Below are 20,868 nucleotides of genomic sequence, written 5' to 3'. Positions count from 1 at the left end.
TGATGTCGTCGCACCTTCTGTTGTCGATGAGGTTATTCCTTCTGTTGTTGATGTGGTTAGTCCCTCTGTGGTTGAAGTCGTCGCACCTTCTGTTGTCGATGAAGTCATTCCTTCTGTTGTTGATGTCGTTAATACCTCTGTGGTTGAAGTCGTCGCACCTTCTGTTGTCGATGAGGTTATTCCTTCTGTTGTTGATGTCGTTAATACCTCTGTGGTAGAAGTCGTCGCATCTTCTGTTGTCGATGAGGTTATTCCTTCTGTTGTTGATGTCGTTAATACCTCTGTGGTAGAAGTCGTCGCATCTTCTGTTGTCGATGAGGTTATTCCTTCTGTCGTTGATGTCGTTAATCCCTCTGTGGTAGAAGTCGTCGCACCTTCTGTTGTCGATGAGGTGATTCCTGCTGACGTTGATGTCGTTAGTCCCTCTGTGGTAGAAGTCGTCGCACCTTCTGTTGTCGATGAGGTTATTCCTTCTGTTGTTGATGTCGTTAGTCCCTCTGTAGATGAAGTCGTCGCACCTTCTGTTGTCGATGAGGTGATTCCTTCTGTCGTTGATGTCGTCAGTCCCTCTGTGGTAGAAGTCGTCGCACCTTCTGTTGTCGATGAGGTTATTTCTTCTGTTGTTGATGTCGTTAGTCCCTCTGTAGATGAAGTCGTTGCACCTTCTGTTGTCGATGAGGTGATTCCTTCTGTCGTTGATGTCGTTAGTCCCTCTGTGGTTGATGTCGTCGCACCTTCTGTTGTCGATGAGGTTATTCCTTCTGTTGTTGATGTCGTTAGTCCCTCTGTGGTTGAAGTCGTCGCACCTTCTGTTGTCGATGAGGTTATTCCTTCTGTTGTTGATGTCGTTAATACCTCTGTGGTTGAAGTCATCGCACCTTCTGTTGTCGATGAGGTTATTCCTTCTGTTGTTGATGTCGTTAATACCTCTGTGGTTGAAGTCGTCGCACCTTCTGTTGTCGATGACGTTATTCCTTCTGTCGTTGATGTCGTTAGTCCTTTTGTGGTTGATGTCGTCGCACCTTCTGTTGTCGATGAGGTTATTCCTTCTGTTGTTGATGTCGTTAGTCCCTCTGTGGTTGAAGTCGTCGCACCTTCTGTTGTCGATGAGGTCATTCCTTCTGTTGTTGATGTCGTTAATACCTCTGTGGTTGAAGTCGTCGCACCTTCTGTTGTCGATGAGGTTATTCCTTCTGTTGTTGATGTCGTTAATACCTCTGTGGTTGAAGTCGTCGCACCTTCTGTTGTCGATGAGGTGATTCCTTCTGTCGTTGATGTCGTTAGTCCCTCTGTGGTAGAAGTCGTCGCACCTTCTGTTGTCGATGAGGTGATTCCTTCTGTCGTTGATGTCGTTAGTTCCTCTGTGGTTGAAGTCGTCGCACCTTCTGTTGTCGATGAGGTTATTCCTTCTGTTGTTGATGTCGTTAGTCCCTCTGTGGTTGAAGTCGTCGCACCTTCTGTTGTCGATGAGGTTATTCCTTCTGTCGTTGGTGTCGTTAATCCCTCTGTGGTAGAAGTCGTCGCACCTTCTGTTGTCGATGACGTTATTCCTTCTGTCGTTGATGTCGTTAGTCCTTCTGTGGTTGATGTCGTCGCACCTTCTGTTGTCGATGAGGTTATTCCTTCTGTTGTTGATGTCGTTAGTCCCTCTGTGGTTGATGTCGTCGCACCTTCTGTTGTCGATGAGGTTATTCCTTCTGTTGTTGATGTCGTTAATACCTCTGTGGTTGAAGTCGTCGCACCTTCTGTTGTCGATGAGGTTATTCCTTCTGTTGTTGATGTCGTTAGTCCCTCTGTGGTTGAAGTCGTCGCACTTTCTGTTGTCGATGAGGTTATTCCTTCTGTTGTTGATGTCGTTAGTCCCTCTGTGGTTGAAGTCGTCGCACCTTCTGTTGTCGATGAGGTTATTCCTTCTGTTGTTGATGTCGTTAATACCTCTGTGGTTGAAGTCGTCGCACCTTCTGTTGTCGATGAGGTTATTCCTTCTGTTGTTGATGTAGTTAATACCTCTGTGGTTGATGTCGTCGCATCTTCTGTTGTCGATGAGGTTATTCCTTCTGTCGTTGATGTCCTTAATCCCTCTGTGGTAGAAGTCGTCGCACCTTCTGTTGTCGATGACGTTATTCCTTCTGTCGTTGATGTAGTTAGTCCTTCTGTGGTTGATGTCGTCGCACCTTCTGTTGTCGATGAGGTTATTCCTTCTGTTGTTGATGTCGTTAGTCCCTCTGTGGTTGAAGTCGTCGCTCCTTCTGTTGTCGATGAGGTTATTCCTTCTGTTGTTAATGTCGTTAGTCCCTCTGTGGTTGAAGTCGTCGCACCTTCTGTTGTCGATGAGGTTATTCCTTCTGTTGTTGATGTCGTTAGTCCCTCTGTGGTTGAAGTCGTCGCACCTTCTGTTGTCGATGAGGTGATTCCTTCTGTTGTTGATGTCGTTAATACCTCTGTGGTTGATGACGTCGCATCTTCTGTTGTCGATGACGTTATTCCTTCTGTTGTTGATGTCGTTAATACCTCTGTGGTTGATGTCGTCGCATCTTCTGTTGTCGATGAGGTTATTCCTTCTGTTGTTGATGTCGTTAGTCCCTCTGTGGTTGAAGTCGTCGCACCTTCTGTTGTCGATGAGGTTATTCCTTCTGTTGTTGATGTCGTTAATACCTCTGTGGTTGATGTCGTCGCATCTTCTGTTGTCGATGAGGTTATTCCTTCTGTTGTTGATGTCGTTAATACCTCTGTGGTTGATGTCGTCGCATCTTCTGTTGTCGATGAGGTTATTCCTTCTGTTGTTGATGTCGTTAATACCTCTGTGGTTGATGTCGTCGCATCTTCTGTTGTCGATGAGGTTATTCCTTCTGTCGTTGATGTCGTTAATCCCTCTGTGGTAGAAGTCGTCGCACCTTCTGTTGTCGATGACGTTATTCCTTCTGTCGTTGATGTCGTTAGTCCTTCTGTGGTTGATGTCGTCGCACCTTCTGTTGTCGATGAGGTTATTCCTTCTGTTGTTGATGTCGTTAGTCCCTCTGTGGTTGAAGTCGTCGCACCTTCTGTTGTCGATGAGGTCATTCCTTCTGTTGTTGATGTCGTTAGTCCTTCTGTGGTTGAAGTCGTCGCACCTTCTGTTGTCGATGAGGTTATTCCTTCTGTTGTTGATGTCGTTAGTCCCTCTGTGGTTGAAGTCGTCGCACCTTCTGTTGTCGATGACGTTATTCCTTCTGTCGTTGATGTCGTTAGTCCTTCTGTGGTTGATGTCGTCGCACCTTCTGTTGTCGATGAGGTTATTCCTTCTGTTGTTGATGTCGTTAGTCCCTCTGTGGTTGATGTCGTCGCACCTTCTGTTGTCGATGAGGTTATTCCTTCTGTTGTTGATGTCGTTAATACCTCTGTGGTTGAAGTCGTCGCACCTTCTGTTGTCGATGAGGTTATTCCTTCTGTTGTTGATGTCGTTAGTCCCTCTGTGGTTGAAGTCGTCGCACTTTCTGTTGTCGATGAGGTTATTCCTTCTGTTGTTGATGTCGTTAGTCCCTCTGTGGTTGAAGTCGTCGCACCTTCTGTTGTCGATGAGGTTATTCCTTCTGTTGTTGATGTCGTTAATACCTCTGTGGTTGAAGTCGTCGCACCTTCTGTTGTCGATGAGGTTATTCCTTCTGTTGTTGATGTAGTTAATACCTCTGTGGTTGATGTCGTCGCATCTTCTGTTGTCGATGAGGTTATTCCTTCTGTCGTTGATGTCCTTAATCCCTCTGTGGTAGAAGTCGTCGCACCTTCTGTTGTCGATGACGTTATTCCTTCTGTCGTTGATGTAGTTAGTCCTTCTGTGGTTGATGTCGTCGCACCTTCTGTTGTCGATGAGGTTATTCCTTCTGTTGTTGATGTCGTTAGTCCCTCTGTGGTTGAAGTCGTCGCTCCTTCTGTTGTCGATGAGGTTATTCCTTCTGTTGTTAATGTCGTTAGTCCCTCTGTGGTTGAAGTCGTCGCACCTTCTGTTGTCGATGAGGTTATTCCTTCTGTTGTTGATGTCGTTAGTCCCTCTGTGGTTGAAGTCGTCGCACCTTCTGTTGTCGATGAGGTGATTCCTTCTGTTGTTGATGTCGTTAATACCTCTGTGGTTGATGACGTCGCATCTTCTGTTGTCGATGACGTTATTCCTTCTGTTGTTGATGTCGTTAATACCTCTGTGGTTGATGTCGTCGCATCTTCTGTTGTCGATGAGGTTATTCCTTCTGTTGTTGATGTCGTTAGTCCCTCTGTGGTTGAAGTCGTCGCACCTTCTGTTGTCGATGAGGTTATTCCTTCTGTTGTTGATGTCGTTAATACCTCTGTGGTTGATGTCGTCGCATCTTCTGTTGTCGATGAGGTTATTCCTTCTGTTGTTGATGTCGTTAATACCTCTGTGGTTGATGTCGTCGCATCTTCTGTTGTCGATGAGGTTATTCCTTCTGTTGTTGATGTCGTTAATACCTCTGTGGTTGATGTCGTCGCATCTTCTGTTGTCGATGAGGTTATTCCTTCTGTCGTTGATGTCGTTAATCCCTCTGTGGTAGAAGTCGTCGCACCTTCTGTTGTCGATGACGTTATTCCTTCTGTCGTTGATGTCGTTAGTCCTTCTGTGGTTGATGTCGTCGCACCTTCTGTTGTCGATGAGGTTATTCCTTCTGTTGTTGATGTCGTTAGTCCCTCTGTGGTTGAAGTCGTCGCACCTTCTGTTGTCGATGAGGTCATTCCTTCTGTTGTTGATGTCGTTAGTCCTTCTGTGGTTGAAGTCGTCGCACCTTCTGTTGTCGATGAGGTTATTCCTTCTGTTGTTGATGTCGTTAGTCCCTCTGTGGTTGAAGTCGTCGCACCTTCTGTTGTCGATGAGGTTATTCCTTCTGTTGTTGATGTCGTTAATACCTCTGTGGTTGAAGTCGTCGCACCTTCTGTTGTCGATGAGGTTATTCCTTCTGTCGTTGATGTCGTTAGTCCCTCTGTGGTTGAAGTCGTCGCACCTTCTGTTGTCGATGAGGTTATTCCTTCTGTTGTTGATGTCGTTAATACCTCTGTGGTTGAAGTCGTCGCACCTTCTGTTGTCGATGAGGTCATTCCTTCTGTTGTTGTTGTCGTTAATACCTCTGTGGTTGAAGTCGTCGCACCTTCTGTTGTCGATGAGGTTATTCCTTCTGTTGTTGATGTCGTTAGTCCCTCTGTGGTTGAAGTCGTCGCACCTTCTGTTGTCGATGAGGTTATTCCTTCTGTTGTTGATGTCGTTAGTCCCTCTGTGGTTGATGTCGTCGCTCCTTCTGTTGTCGATGAGGTTATTCCTTCTGTTGTTGATGTCGTTAATACCTCTGTGGTTGATGTCGTCGCACCTTCTGTTGTCGATGAGGTTATTCCTTCTGTTGTTGATGTCGTTAGTCCCTCTGTAGTTGAAGTCGTCGCACCTTCTGTTGTCGATGAGGTTATTCCTTCTGTTGTTGATGTCGTTAGTCCCTCTGTGGTTGAAGTCGTCGCACCTTCTGTTGTCGATGAGGTTATTCCTTCTGTTGTTGATGTCGTTAGTCCCTCTGTGGTTGATGTCGTCGCACCTTCTGTTGTCGATGAGGTTATTCCTTCTGTTGTTGATGTCGTTAATACCTCTGTGGTTGAAGTCGTCGCACCTTCTGTTGTCGATGACGTTATTCCTTCTGTCGTTGATGTCGTTAGTCCTTCTGTGGTTGATGTCGTCGCACCTTCTGTTGTCGATGAGGTTATTCCTTCTGTTGTTGATGTCGTTAGTCCCTCTGTGGTTGAAGTCGTCGCACCTTCTGTTGTCGATGAGGTTATTCCTTCTGTTGTTGATGTCGTTAGTCCTTCTGTGGTTGAAGTCGTTGCACCTTCTGTTGTCGATGAGGTTATTCCTTCTGTTGTTGATGTCGTTAGTCCCTCTGTGGTTGAAGTCGTCGCACCTTCTGTTGTCGATGAGGTCATTCCTTCTGTTGTTGATGTCGTTAATACCTCTGTGGTTGAAGTCGTCGCATCTTCTGTTGTCGATGAGGTTATTCCTTCTGTTGTTGATGTCGTTAATACCTCTGTGGTTGAAGTCGTCGCACCTTCTGTTGTCGATGAGGTTATTCCTTCTGTTGTTGATGTCGTTAGTCCCTCTGTGGTTGAAGTCGTCGCACCTTCTGTTGTCGATGAGGTTATTCCTTCTGTTGTTGATGTCGTTAATCCCTCTGTGGTAGAAGTCGTCGCACCTTCTGTTGTCGATGACGTTATCCCTTCTGTCGTTGATGTCGTTAATCCTTCTGTGGTTGATGTTGTCGCACCTTCTGTTGTCGATGAGGTTATTCCTTCTGTTGTTGATGTCGTTAGTCCCTCTGTGGTTGAAGTCGTCGCACCTTCTGTTGTCGATGAGGTCATTCCTTCTGTTGTTGATGTCGTTAGTCCCTCTGTAGTTGAAGTCGTCGCACCTTCTGTTGTCGATGAGGTTATTCCTTCTGTTGTTGATGTCGTTAGTCCCTCTGTGGTTGAAGTCGTCGCACCTTCTGTTGTCGATGAGGTCATTCCTTCTGTTGTTGATGTCGTTAATACCTCTGTGGTTGAAGTCGTCGCACCTTCTGTTGTCGATGAGGTGATTCCTTCTGTCGTTGATGAGGTTATTCCTTCTGTTGTTGATGTCGTTAGTCCCTCTGTGGTTGAAGTCGTCGCACCTTCTGTTGTCGATGAGGTTATTCCTTCTGTTGTTGATGTCGTTAGTCCCTCTGTGGTTGAAGTCGTCGCACCTTCTGTTGTCGATGAGGTCATTCCTTCTGTTGTTGATGTCGTTAATACCTCTGTGGTTGAAGTCGTTGCACCTTCTGTTGTCGATGAGGTTATTCCTTCTGTTGTTGATGTCGTTAGTCCCTCTGTGGTTGAAGTCGTCGCACCTTCTGTTGTCGATGAGGTCATTCCTTCTGTTGTTGATGTCGTTAATACCTCTGTGGTTGAAGTCGTCGCATCTTCTGTTGTCGATGAGGTTATTCCTTCTGTTGTTGATGTCGTTAATACCTCTGTGGTTGAAGTCGTCGCACCTTCTGTTGTCGATGAGGTTATTCCTTCTGTTGTTGATGTCGTTAATACCTCTGTGGTTGACGTCGTCGCATCTTCTGTTGTCGATGAGGTTATTCCTTCTGTCGTTGATGTCGTTAATCCCTCTGTGGTAGAAGTCGTCGCACCTTCTGTTGTCGATGACGTTATCCCTTCTGTCGTTGATGTCGTTAATCCTTCTGTGGTTGATGTTGTCGCACCTTCTGTTGTCGATGAGGTTATTCCGTCTGTTGTTGATGTCGTTAGTCCCTCTGTGGTTGATGTCGTCGCTCCTTCTGTTGTCGATGAGGTTATTCCTTCTGTTGTTGATGTCGTTAATACCTCTGTGGTTGAAGTCGTCGCACCTTCTGTTGTCGATGAGGTTATTCCTTCTGTTGTTGATGTCGTTAGTCCCTCTGTGGTTGAAGTCGTCGCACCTTCTGTTGTCGATGAGGTCATTCCTTCTGTTGTTGATGTCGTTAATACCTCTGTGGTTGAAGTCGTCGCACCTTCTGTTGTCGATGAGGTGATTCCTTCTGTCGTTGATGTCGTTAGTCCCTCTGTGGTTGAAGTCGTCGCACCTTCTGTTGTCGATGAGGTTATTCCTTCTGTTGTTGATGTCGTTAGTCCCTCTGTAGTTGAAGTCGTCGCACCTTCTGTTGTCGATGAGGTTATTCCTTCTGTTGTTGATGTCGTTAGTCCCTCTGTAGTTGAAGTCGTCGCACCTTCTGTTGTCGATGAGGTTATTCCTTCTGTCGTTGATGTTGTTAGTCCCTCTGTGGTAGAAGTCGTCGCACCTTCTGTTGTCGATGAGTTTATTCCTTCTGTTGTTGATGTCGTTAATACCTCTGTGGTTGAAGTCGTCGCACCTTCTGTTGTCGATGAGGTGATTCCTTCTGTCGTTGATGTCGTTAGTCCCTCTGTGGTAGAAGTCGTCGCACCTTCTGTTGTCGATGAGGTTATTCCTTCTGTTGTTGATGTCGTTAGTCCCTCTGTAGATGAAGTCGTCGCACCTTCTGTTGTCGATGAGGTGATTCCTTCTGTCGTTGATGTCGTTAGTCCCTCTGTGGTAGAAGTCGTCGCACCTTCTGTTGTCGATGAGGTGATTCCTTCTGTCGTTGATGTCGTTAGTCCTTCTGTGGTAGAAGTCGTCGCACCTTCTGTTGTCGATGAGGTTATTCCTTCTGTTGTTGATGTCGTTAATACCTCTGTGGTTGAAGTCGTCGCACCTTCTGTTGTCGATGAGGTGATTCCTTCTGTCGTTGATGTCGTTAGTCCCTCTGTGGTAGAAGTCGTCGCACCTTCTGTTGTCGGTGAGGTTATTCCTTCTGTTGTTGATGTCGTTAGTCCCTCTGTAGATGAAGTCGTCGCACCTTCTGTTGTCGATGAGGTGATTCCTTCTGTCGTTGATGTCGTTAGTCCCTCTGTGGTAGAAGTCGTCGCTCCTTCTGTTGTCGATGAGTGGATTCCTTCTGTCGTTGATGTCGTTAATACCTCTGTGGTTGAAGTCGTCGCACCTTCTGTTGTCGATGAGGTTATTCCTTCTGTTGTTGATGTCGTTAATACCTCTGTGGTTGATGTCGTCGCATCTTCTGTTGTCGATGAGGTTATTCCTTCTGTCGTTGATGTCGTTAATCCCTCTGTGGTAGAAGTCGTCGCACCTTCTGTTGTCGATGACGTTATCCCTTCTGTCGTTGATGTCGTTAATCCTTCTGTGGTTGATGTTGTCGCACCTTCTGTTGTCGATGAGGTTATTCCGTCTGTTGTTGATGTCGTTAGTCCCTCTGTGGTTGATGTCGTCGCTCCTTCTGTTGTCGATGAGGTTATTCCTTCTGTTGTTGATGTCGTTAATACCTCTGTGGTTGAAGTCGTCGCACCTTCTGTTGTCGATGAGGTTATTCCTTCTGTTGTTGATGTCGTTAGTCCCTCTGTGGTTGAAGTCGTCGCACCTTCTGTTGTCGATGAGGTCATTCCTTCTGTTGTTGATGTCGTTAGTCCCTCTGTGGTTGAAGTCGTCGCACCTTCTGTTGTCGATGAGGTGATTCCTTCTGTCGTTGATGTCGTTAGTCCCTCTGTGGTAGAAGTCGTCGCACCTTCTGTTGTCGATGAGGTGATTCCTTCTGTCGTTGATGTCGTTAGTTCCTCTGTGGTTGAAGTCGTCGCACCTTCTGTTGTCGATGAGGTTATTCCTTCTGTTGTTGATGTCGTTAGTCCCTCTGTAGTTGAAGTCGTCGCACCTTCTGTTGTCGATGAGGTTATTCCTTCTGTTGTTGATGTCGTTAGTCCCTCTGTGGTTGAAGTCGTCGCACCTTCTGTTGTCGATGAGGTTATTCCTTCTGTCGTTGGTGTCGTTAATCCCTCTGTGGTAGAAGTCGTCGCACCTTCTGTTGTCGATGACGTTATTCCTTCTGTCGTTGATGTCGTTAGTCCTTCTGTGGTTGAAGTCGTCGCACTTTCTGTTGTCGATGAGGTTATTCCTTCTGTTGTTGATGTCGTTAGTCCCTCTGTGGTTGAAGTCGTCGCACCTTCTGTTGTCGATGAGGTCATTCCTTCTGTTGTTGATGTCGTTAATACCTCTGTGGTTGAAGTCGTCGCACCTTCTGTTGTCGATGAGGTTATTCCTTCTGTTGTTGATGTCGTTAATACCTCTGTGGTTGATGTCGTCGCATCTTCTGTTGTCGATGAGGTTATTCCTTCTGTCGTTGATGTCGTTAATCCCTCTGTGGTAGAAGTCGTCGCACCTTCTGTTGTCGATGACGTTATCCCTTCTGTCGTTGATGTCGTTAATCCTTCTGTGGTTGATGTTGTCGCACCTTCTGTTGTCGATGAGGTTATTCCGTCTGTTGTTGATGTCGTTAGTCCCTCTGTGGTTGATGTCGTCGCTCCTTCTGTTGTCGATGAGGTTATTCCTTCTGTTGTTGATGTCGTTAATACCTCTGTGGTTGAAGTCGTCGCACCTTCTGTTGTCGATGAGGTTATTCCTTCTGTTGTTGATGTCGTTAGTCCCTCTGTGGTTGAAGTCGTCGCACCTTCTGTTGTCGATGAGGTCATTCCTTCTGTTGTTGATGTCGTTAATACCTCTGTGGTTGAAGTCGTCGCACCTTCTGTTGTCGATGAGGTGATTCCTTCTGTCGTTGATGTCGTTAGTCCCTCTGTGGTAGAAGTCGTCGCACCTTCTGTTGTCGATGAGGTTATTCCTTCTGTTGTTGATGTCGTTAGTCCCTCTGTAGATGAAGTCGTCGCACCTTCTGTTGTCGATGAGGTGATTCCTTCTGTCGTTGATGTCGTTAGTCCCTCTGTGGTAGAAGTCGTCGCACCTTCTGTTGTCGATGAGGTGATTCCTTCTGTCGTTGATGTCGTTAGTCCTTCTGTGGTAGAAGTCGTCGCACCTTCTGTTGTCGATGAGGTTATTCCTTCTGTTGTTGATGTCGTTAATACCTCTGTGGTTGAAGTCGTCGCACCTTCTGTTGTCGATGAGGTGATTCCTTCTGTCGTTGATGTCGTTAGTCCCTCTGTGGTAGAAGTCGTCGCACCTTCTGTTGTCGGTGAGGTTATTCCTTCTGTTGTTGATGTCGTTAGTCCCTCTGTAGATGAAGTCGTCGCACCTTCTGTTGTCGATGAGGTCATTCCTTCTGTTGTTGATGTCGTTAATACCTCTGTGGTTGAAGTCGTCGCACCTTCTGTTGTCGATGAGGTTATTCCTTCTGTTGTTGATGTCGTTAATACCTCTGTGGTTGATGTCGTCGCATCTTCTGTTGTCGATGAGGTTATTCCTTCTGTCGTTGATGTCGTTAATCCCTCTGTGGTAGAAGTCGTCGCACCTTCTGTTGTCGATGACGTTATCCCTTCTGTCGTTGATGTCGTTAATCCTTCTGTGGTTGATGTTGTCGCACCTTCTGTTGTCGATGAGGTTATTCCGTCTGTTGTTGATGTCGTTAGTCCCTCTGTGGTTGAAGTCGTCGCACCTTCTGTTGTCGATGAGGTGATTCCTTCTGTTGTTGATGTCGTTAATACCTCTGTGGTTGAAGTCGTCGCACCTTCTGTTGTCGATGAGGTTATTCCTTCTGTTGTTGATGTCGTTGGTCCCTCTGTGGTAGAAGTCGTCGCACCTTCTGTTGTCGATGAGGTGATTCCTTCTGTCGTTGATGTCGTTAGTCCCTCTGTGGTAGAAGTCGTCGCACCTTCTGTTGTCGATGAGGTTATTCCTTCTGTTGTTGATGTCGTTAGTCCCTCTGTAGATGAAGTCGTCGCACCTTCTGTTGTCGATGAGGTGATTCCTTCTGTCGTTGATGTCGTTAGTCCCTCTGTGGTTGAAGTCGTCGCACCTTCTGTTGTCGATGAGGTTATTCCTTCTGTTGTTGATGTCGTTAATACCTCTGTGGTTGAAGTCGTCGCACCTTCTGTTGTCGATGAGGTTATTCCTTCTGTTGTTGATGTCGTTGGTCCCTCTGTGGTAGAAGTCGTCGCACCTTCTGTTGTCGATGAGGTGATTCCTTCTGTCGTTGATGTCGTTAGTCCCTCTGTGGTAGAAGTCGTCGCACCTTCTGTTGTCGATGAGGTTATTCCTTCTGTTGTTGATGTCGTTAGTCCCTCTGTGGTTGAAGTCGTCGCACCTTCTGTTGTCGGTGAGGTTATTCCTTCTGTCGTTGATGTCGTTAGTCCCTCTGTGGTTGAAGTCGTCGCACCTTCTGTTGTCGATGAGGTTATTCCTTCTGTCGTTGATGTCGTTAGTCCCTCTGTGGTTGAAGTCGTCGCACCTTCTGTTGTCGGTGAGGTTATTCCTTCTGTCGTTGATGTCGTTAGTCCCTCTGTGGTTGAAGTCGTCGCACCTTCTGTTGTCGATGAGGTTATTCCTTCTGTCGCTGATGTCGTAAGCCCTTCTGTGGTTGAAGTCGTCGCACCTTCTGTTGTCGATGAGGTTATTCCTTCTGTTGTTGATGTCGTTAGTCCCTCTGAGGTTGATGTCGTCGCACCTTCTGTTGTCGATGAGGTTATTCCTTCTGTCGTTGATGTCGTTAGTCCCTCTGTGGTAGAAGTCGTCGCACCTTCTGTTGTCGATGAGGTTATTCCTTCTGTGGTTGAAGTCGTTCCACTTCCTGTTGTTGATGTCGTTCCACTTTCTGTAGTCAAAGTTGTACCACTGTCAGTTGTCGAAGTCGTCCCACTTTCCGTTGTCGATGTCGTTATTCCTTCTGTGGTTGAAGTCGAACCACTTCCTGTTGTCGATGTCGTTCCACTTTCTGTAGTCGAAGTTGTACCACTGTCAGTAGACGAAGTCGTCCCACTCTCCGTTGTCGATGTCGTTATTCCTTCTGTGGTTGAAGTCGTACCACTTCCTGTTGTCGATGTCGTTCCACTTTCTGTAGTCGAAGTTGTTCCACTGTCAGTAGTCGAAGTCGTCCCACTTTCCGTTGTCGATGTCGTTATTCCTTCTGTGGTTGAAGTCGAACCACTTCCTGTTGTCGATGTCGTTCCACTTTCTGTAGTCGAAGTTGTACCACTGTCAGTAGTCGAAGTCGTCCCACTCTCCGTTGTCGATGTCGTTATTCCTTCTGTGGTTGAAGTCGTACCACTTCCTGTTGTCGATGTCGTTCCACTTTCTGTAGTCGAAGTTGTACCACTGTCAGTAGTCGAAGTCGTCCCACTTTCCGTTGTCGATGTCGTTATTCCTTCTGTGGTTGAAGTCGTCCCACTTTCCGTTGTCGATGACGTTATTCCTTCTGTGGTTGAAATCGTACCACTTCCTGTTGTCGATGTCGTTCCACTTTCTGTAGTCGAAGTTGTACCACTGTCAGTAGTCGAAGTCGTCCCACTTTCCGTTGTCGATGTCGTTATTCCTTCTGTGGTTGAAGTCGTCCCACTTTCCGTTGTCGATGTCGTTATTCCTTCTGTGGTTGAAATCGTACCACTTCCTGTTGTCGATGTCGTTCCACTTTCTGTAGTCGAAGTTGTTCCACTGTCAGTAGTCGAAGTCGTCCCACTTTCCGTTGTCGATGTCGTTATTCCTTCTGTGGTTGAAGTCGTACCACTTCCTGTTGTTGATGTCGTTCCACTTTCTGTAGTCGAAGTTGTACCACTGTCAGTAGTCGAAGTCGTCCCACTTTCCGTTGTCGATGTCGTTATTCCTTCTGTGGTTGAAGTCGTCCCACTTTCCGTTGTCGATGACGTTATTCCTTCTGTGGTTGAAATCGTACCACTTCCTGTTGTCGATGTCGTTCCACTTTCTGTAGTCGAAGTTGTACCACTGTCAGTAGTCGAAGTCGTCCCACTTTCCGTTGTCGATGTCGTTATTCCTTCTGTGGTTGAAGTCGTACCACTTCCTGTTGTTGATGTCGTTCCACTTTCTGTAGTCGAAGTTGTACCACTGTCAGTAGTCGAAGTCGTCCCACTTTCCGTTGTCGATGTCGTTATTCCTTCTGTGGTTGAAGTCGTTCCACTTCCTGTTGTCGATGTCATTCCACTTTCTGTAGTCGAAGTTGTTCCACTGTCAGTAGTCGAAGTCGTCCCACTTTCCGTTGTCGATGTCGTTATTCCTTCTGTGGTTGAAGTCGTACCACTTCCTGTTGTCGATGTCGTTCCACTTTCTGTAGTCGAAGTTGTACCACTGTCAGTAGTCGAAGTCGTCCCACTTTCCGTTGTCGATGTCGTTATTCCTTCTGTGGTTGAAGTCGTTCCACTTCCTGTTGTCGATGTCGTTCCACTTTCCGTAGTCGAAGTTGTTCCACTGTCAGTAGTCGAAGTCGTCCCACTTTCCGTTGTCGATGTCGTTATTCCTTCTGGGGTTGAAGTCGTACCACTTCCTGTTGTCGATGTCGTTCCACTTTCTGTAGTCGAAGTTGTACCACTGTCAGTAGTCGAAGTCGTCCCACTTTCCGTTGTCGATGTCGTTATTCCTTCTGTGGTTGAAGTCGTTCCACTTCCTGTTGTCGATGTCGTTCCACTTTCTGTAGTCGAAGTTGTTCCACTGTCAGTAGTCGAAGTCGTCCCACTTTCTGTTGTCGATGTCGTTATTCCTTCTGTGGTTGAAGTCGTCCCACTTTCCGTTGTCGATGTCGTTATTCCTTCTGTGGTTGAAGTCGTACCACTTCCTGTTGTCGATGTCGTTCCACTTTCTGTAGTCGAAGTTGTACCACTGTCAGTAGTCGAAGTCGTCCCACTTTCCGTTGTCGATGTCGTTATTCCTTCTGTGGTTGAAGTCGTTCCACTTCCTGTTGTCGATGTCGTTCCACTTTCTGTAGTCGAAGTTGTACCACTGTCAGTAGTCGAAGTCGTCCCACTTTCCGTTGTCGATGTCGTTATTCCTTCTGTGGTTAAAGTCGTTCCACTTCCTGTTGTCGATGTCGTTCCACTTTCCGTAGTCGAAGTTGTTCCACTGTCAGTAGTCGAAGTCGTCCCACTTTCCGTTGTCGATGTCGTTATTCCTTCTGGGGTTGAAGTCGTACCACTTCCTGTTGTCGATGTCGTTCCACTTTCTGTAGTCGAAGTTGTTCCACTGTCAGTAGTCGAAGTCGTCCCACTTTCTGTTGTCGATGTCGTTATTCCTTCTGTGGTTGAAGTCGTCCCACTTTCCGTTGTCGATGTCGTTATTCCTTCTGTGGTTGAAGTCGTACCACTTCCTGTTGTCGATGTCGTTCCACTTTCTGTAGTCGAAGTTGTACCACTGTCAGTAGTCGAAGTCGTCCCACTTTCCGTTGTCGATGTCGTTATTCCTTCTGTGGTTGAAGTCGTTCCACTTCCTGTTGTCGATGTCGTTCCACTTTCTGTAGTCGAAGTTGTACCACTGTCAGTAGTCGAAGTCGTCCCACTTTCCGTTGTCGATGTCGTTATTCCTTCTGGGGTTGAAGTCGTACCACTTCCTGTTGTCGATGTCGTTCCACTTTCTGTAGTCGAAGTTGTTCCACTGTCAGTAGTCGAAGTCGTCCCACTTTCTGTTGTCGATGTCGTTATTCCTTCTGTGGTTGAAGTCGTCCCACTTTCCGTTGTCGATGTCGTTATTCCTTCTGTGGTTGAAGTCGTACCACTTCCTGTTGTCGATGTCGTTCCACTTTCTGTAGTCGAAGTTGTACCACTGTCAGTAGTCGAAGTCGTCCCACTTTCCGTTGTCGATGTCGTTATTCCTTCTGTGGTTGAAGTCGTTCCACTTCCTGTTGTCGATGTCGTTCCACTTTCTGTAGTCGAAGTTGTTCCACTGTCAGTAGTCGAAGTCGTCCCACTTTCTGTTGTCGATGTCGTTATTCCTTCTGTGGTTGAAGTCGTCCCACTTTCCGTTGTCGATGTCGTTCCACTTTCTGTAGTCGAAGTTGTTCCACTGTCAGTAGTCGAAGTCGTCCCACTTTCTGTTGTCGATGTCGTTATTCCTTCTGTGGTTGAAGTCGTCCCACTTTCCGTTGTCGATGTCGTTATTCCTTCTGTGGTTAAAGTCGTTCCACTTCCTGTTGTCGATGTCGTTCCACTTTCCGTAGTCGAAGTTGTTCCACTGTCAGTAGTCGAAGTCGTCCCACTTTCCGTTGTCGATGTCGTTATTCCTTCTGGGGTTGAAGTCGTACCACTTCCTGTTGTCGATGTCGTTCCACTTTCTGTAGTCGAAGTTGTTCCACTGTCAGTAGTCGAAGTCGTCCCACTTTCTGTTGTCGATGTCGTTATTCCTTCTGTGGTTGAAGTCGTCCCACTTTCCGTTGTCGATGTCGTTATTCCTTCTGTGGTTGAAGTCGTACCACTTCCTGTTGTCGATGTCGTTCCACTTTCTGTAGTCGAAGTTGTACCACTGTCAGTAGTCGAAGTCGTCCCACTTTCCGTTGTCGATGTCGTTATTCCTTCTGTGGTTGAAGTCGTTCCACTTCCTGTTGTCGATGTCGTTCCACTTTCTGTAGTCGAAGTTGTTCCACTGTCAGTAGTCGAAGTCGTCCCACTTTCTGTTGTCGATGTCGTTATTCCTTCTGTGGTTGAAGTCGTCCCACTTTCCGTTGTCGATGTCGTTATTCCTTCTGTGGTTGAAGTCGTTCCACTTCCTGTTGTCGATGTCGTTCCACTTTCTGTAGTCGAAGTTGTTCCACTGTCAGTAGTCGAAGTCGTCCCACTTTCTGTTGTCGATGTCGTTATTCCTTCTGTGGTTGAAGTCGTCCCACTTTCCGTTGTCGATGTCGTTATTCCTTCTGTGGTTGAAGTCGTACCACTTCCTGTTGTCGATGTCGTTCCACTTTCTGTAGTCGAAGTTGTACCACTGTCAGTAGTCGAAGTCGTCCCACTTTCCGTTGTCGATGTCGTTATTCCTTCTGTGGTTGAAGTCGTTCCACTTCCTGTTGTCGATGTCGTTCCACTTTCTGTAGTCGAAGTTGTACCACTGTCAGTAGTCGAAGTCGTCCCACTTTCCGTTGTCGATGTCGTTATTCCTTCTGTGGTTAAAGTCGTTCCACTTCCTGTTGTCGATGTCGTTCCACTTTCCGTAGTCGAAGTTGTTCCACTGTCAGTAGTCGAAGTCGTCCCACTTTCCGTTGTCGATGTCGTTATTCCTTCTGGGGTTGAAGTCGTACCACTTCCTGTTGTCGATGTCGTTCCACTTTCTGTAGTCGAAGTTGTTCCACTGTCAGTAGTCGAAGTCGTCCCACTTTCTGTTGTCGATGTCGTTATTCCTTCTGTGGTTGAAGTCGTCCCACTTTCCGTTGTCGATGTCGTTATTCCTTCTGTGGTTGAAGTCGTACCACTTCCTGTTGTCGATGTCGTTCCACTTTCTGTAGTCGAAGTTGTACCACTGTCAGTAGTCGAAGTCGTCCCACTTTCCGTTGTCGATGTCGTTATTCCTTCTGTGGTTGAAGTCGTTCCACTTCCTGTTGTCGATGTCGTTCCACTTTCTGTAGTCGAAGTTGTACCACTGTCAGTAGTCGAAGTCGTCCCACTTTCCGTTGTCGATGTCGTTATTCCTTCTGTGGTTAAAGTCGTTCCACTTCCTGTTGTCGATGTCGTTCCACTTTCCGTAGTCGAAGTTGTTCCACTGTCAGTAGTCGAAGTCGTCCCACTTTCCGTTGTCGATGTCGTTATTCCTTCTGGGGTTGAAGTCGTACCACTTCCTGTTGTCGATGTCGTTCCACTTTCTGTAGTCGAAGTTGTTCCACTGTCAGTAGTCGAAGTCGTCCCACTTTCTGTTGTCGATGTCGTTATTCCTTCTGTGGTTGAAGTCGTCCCACTTTCCGTTGTCGATGTCGTTATTCCTTCTGTGGTTGAAGTCGTACCACTTCCTGTTGTCGATGTCGTTCCACTTTCTGTAGTCGAAGTTGTACCACTGTCAGTAGTCGAAGTCGTCCCACTTTCCGTTGTCGATGTCGTTATTCCTTCTGTGGTTGAAGTCGTTCCACTTCCTGTTGTCGATGTCGTTCCACTTTCTGTAGTCGAAGTTGTTCCACTGTCAGTAGTCGAAGTCGTCCCACTTTCTGTTGTCGATGTCGTTATTCCTTCTGTGGTTGAAGTCGTCCCACTTTCCGTTGTCGATGTCGTTATTCCTTCTGTGGTTGAAATCGTACCACTTCCTGTTGTCGATGTCGTTCCACTTTCTGTAGTCGAAGTTGTACCACTGTCAGTAGTCGAAGTCGTCCCACTTTCCGTTGTCGATGTCGTTATTCCTTCTGTGGTTGAAGTCGTACCACTTCCTGTTGTCGATGTCGTTCCACTTTCTGTAGTCGAAGTTGTACCACTGTCAGTAGTCGAAGTCGTCCCACTTTCCGTTGTCGATGTCGTTATTCCTTCTGTGGTTGAAGTCGTTCCACTTCCTGTTGTCGATGTCGTTCCACTTTCTGTAGTCGAAGTTGTACCACTGTCAGTAGTCGAAGTCGTCCCACTTTCCGTTGTCGATGTCGTTATTCCTTCTGTGGTTAAAGTCGTTCCACTTCCTGTTGTCGATGTCGTTCCACTTTCCGTAGTCGAAGTTGTTCCACTGTCAGTAGTCGAAGTCGTCCCACTTTCCGTTGTCGATGTCGTTATTCCTTCTGGGGTTGAAGTCGTACCACTTCCTGTTGTCGATGTCGTTCCACTTTCTGTAGTCGAAGTTGTTCCACTGTCAGTAGTCGAAGTTGTCCCACTTTCCGTTGTCGATGTCGTTATTCCTTCTGTGGTTGAAGTCGTTCCACTTCCTGTTGTCGATGTCGTTCCACTTTCTGTAGTCGAAGTTGTTCCACTGTCAGTAGTCGAAGTCGTCCCACTTTCCGTTGTCGATGTCGTTATTCCTTCTGTGGTTGAAGTCGTCCCACTTTCCGTTGTCGATGTCGTTATTCCTTCTGTGGTTGAAATCGTACCACTTCCTGTTGTCGATGTCGTTCCACTTTCTGTAGTCGAAGTTGTACCACTGTCAGTAGTCGAAGTCGTCCCACTTTCCGTTGTCGATGTCGTTATTCCTTCTGTGGTTGGAGTCGTTCCACTTCCTGTTGTCGATGTCGTTCCACTTTCTGTAGTCAAAGTTGTTCCACTGTCAGTAGTCGAAGTCGTCCCACTTTCCGTTGTCGATGTCGTTATTTCTTCTGTGGTTGAAGTCGTTCCACTTCCTGTTGTCGATGTCGTTATTCCTTCTGGGGTTGAAGTCGTACCACTTCCTGTTGTCGATGTCGTTCCACTTTCTGTAGTCGAAGTTGTACCACTGTCAGTAGTCGAAGTCGTCCCACTTTCCGTTGTCGATGTCGTTATTCCTTCTGTGGTTGAAGTCGTTCCACTTCCTGTTGTCGATGTCGTTCCACTTTCCGTAGTCGAAGTTGTTCCACTGTCAGTAGTCGAAGTCGTCCCACTTTCCGTTGTCGATGTCGTTATTCCTTCTGTGGTTGAAGTCGTCCCACTTTCCGTTGTCGATGTCGTTATTCCTTCTGGGGTTGAAGTCGTACCACTTCCTGTTGTCGATGTCGTTCCACTTTCTGTAGTCGAAGTTGTTCCACTGTCAGTAGTCGAAGTCGTCCCACTTTCCGTTGTCGATGTCGTTATTCCTTCTGTGGTTGAAGTCGTTCCACTTCCTGTTGTCGATGTCGTTCCACTTTCCGTAGTCGAAGTTGTTCCACTGTCAGTAGTCGAAGTCGTCCCACTTTCCGTTGTCGATGTCGTTATTCCTTCTGTGGTTGAAGTCGTTCCACTTCCTGTTGTCGATGTCGTTCCACTTTCTGTAGTCGAAGTTGTTCCACTGTCAGTAGTCGAAGTCGTCCCACTTTCCGTTGTCGATGTCGTTATTCCTTCTGTGGTTGAAGTCGTCCCACTTTCCGTTGTCGATGTCGTTATTCCTTCTGGGGTTGAAGTCGTACCACTTCCTGTTGTCGATGTCGTTCCACTTTCTGTAGTCGAAGTTGTTCCACTGTCAGTAGTCGAAGTCGTCCCACTTTCCGTTGTCGATGTCGTTATTCCTTCTGTGGTTGAAGTCGTTCCACTTCCTGTTGTCGATGTCGTTCCACTTTCCGTAGTCGAAGTTGTTCCACTGTCAGTAGTCGAAGTCGTCCCACTTTCCGTTGTCGATGTCGTTATTCCTTCTGTGGTTGAAGTCGTCCCACTTTCCGTTGTCGATGTCGTTATTCCTTCTGTTGAAATCGTACCACTTCCTGTTGTCGATGTCGTTCCACTTTCTGTAGTCGAAGTTGTACCACTGTCAGTAGTCGATATCGTCCCACTTTCCGTTGTCGATGTCGTTATTCCTTCTGTGGTTGGAGTCGTTCCACTTCCTGTTGTCGATGTCGTTCCACTTTCTGTAGTCGAAGTTGTTCCACTGTCAGTAGTCGAAGTCGTCCCACTTTCCGTTGTCGATGTCGTTATTCCTTCTGTGGTTGAAGTCGTTCCACTTCCTGTTGTCGATGTCGTTCCACTTTCCGTAGTCGAAGTTGTTCCACTGTCAGTAGTCGAAGTCGTCCCACTTTCCGTTGTCGATGTCGTTATTCCTTCTGTGGTTGAAGTCGTCCCACTTTCCGTTGTCGATGTCGTTATTCCTTCTGTGGTTGAAATCGTACCACTTCCTGTTGTCGATGTCGTTCCACTTTCTGTAGTCGAAGTTGTACCACTGTCAGTAGTCGATATCGTCCCACTTTCCGTTGTCGATGTCGTTATTCCTTCTGTGGTTGGAGTCGTTCCACTTCCTGTTGTCGATGTCGTTCCACTTTCTGTAGTCGAAGTTGTTCCACTGTCAGTAGTCGAAGTCGTCCCACTTTCCGTTGTCGATGTCGTTATTCCTTCTGTGGTTGAAGTCGTCGCAGCTTCTATTGTGGATGAAATGCCGGGCGTCGTCGTTGTTGCTCCGGTTGTGGATGTGGTGGCGATTGTCGTAGTTGTTGCTCTAGTTGTAGAAGTTGATCCAGCTTGTGTGGTTGATATTCTAGGAGTTGGGGTTGGGGTTCTGATCGTCGTTGTTGTTGTCCCGGTTGTCGATGTTGTACCTCTTGTTGTAGTAGTTTGTGTTGTTCTCGGTGTCGTAGGGCCTCCAGGTTTAGGAATATATGTGAACAAATTATGAACACCAGGACCGTATTTGTAGTAGCCCAATCTATGTTTCTTGTAACCAAATCCTTTTATTGCTCCACTACTCACTATCCCACAATGCAAAATCACTAGCACTATTATGAATTTTCTTGTCACCATTTTTCTCTTAAGTTTAAACTCAGAGTACCAGTCAAGTTTCACGACAAATATTCACAGCGTTCTTTCTCGCACAGCGACGCGAATGAGAATAATTGAAATATGCTGTGCTGCTTGAGAACTGGACAATTTGGTGAAAGTAGCAATCCACACATTCGTTTACTTTCACGTCAGAATTATTCCCCACGTGTTTACTGTTAAGGTAGTCCATGAATTTAAAAAAAATATATCGAACGGAGAATGTATTTCGAAAACTGGTTTGGTATTTTT

At 46.7% G+C, this 20,868-nt stretch overlaps 1 protein-coding gene across 1 annotated transcript; it reads right to left on the bottom strand.

The window, feature by feature from the left end:
• Nucleotides 1–200: 200 nt before the first annotated feature.
• LOC129773641 (serine-rich adhesin for platelets-like) lies at nt 201–20,601 on the bottom strand. Its single transcript, XM_055777283.1, has 4 exons — nt 12,183–20,601; nt 7,072–7,241; nt 6,152–6,597; nt 201–207 (listed from the first exon to the last, which is right to left on the bottom strand). The coding sequence occupies exons 1-4, from the start codon at nt 20,599–20,601 to the stop codon at nt 201–203; spliced, it is 9,042 nt and encodes a 3,013-aa protein (XP_055633258.1).
• Between the last annotated feature and the right edge of the window lie 267 nt (nt 20,602–20,868).

This window comes from Toxorhynchites rutilus, chromosome 3, assembly GCF_029784135.1.
Source record: "Toxorhynchites rutilus septentrionalis strain SRP chromosome 3, ASM2978413v1, whole genome shotgun sequence".
In the NCBI taxonomy this organism is placed as follows: domain Eukaryota; kingdom Metazoa; phylum Arthropoda; class Insecta; order Diptera; family Culicidae; genus Toxorhynchites; species Toxorhynchites rutilus.
Note: the sequence above shows the minus strand (reverse complement) of the source record. Positions and strands in the feature narration are given on the sequence as shown.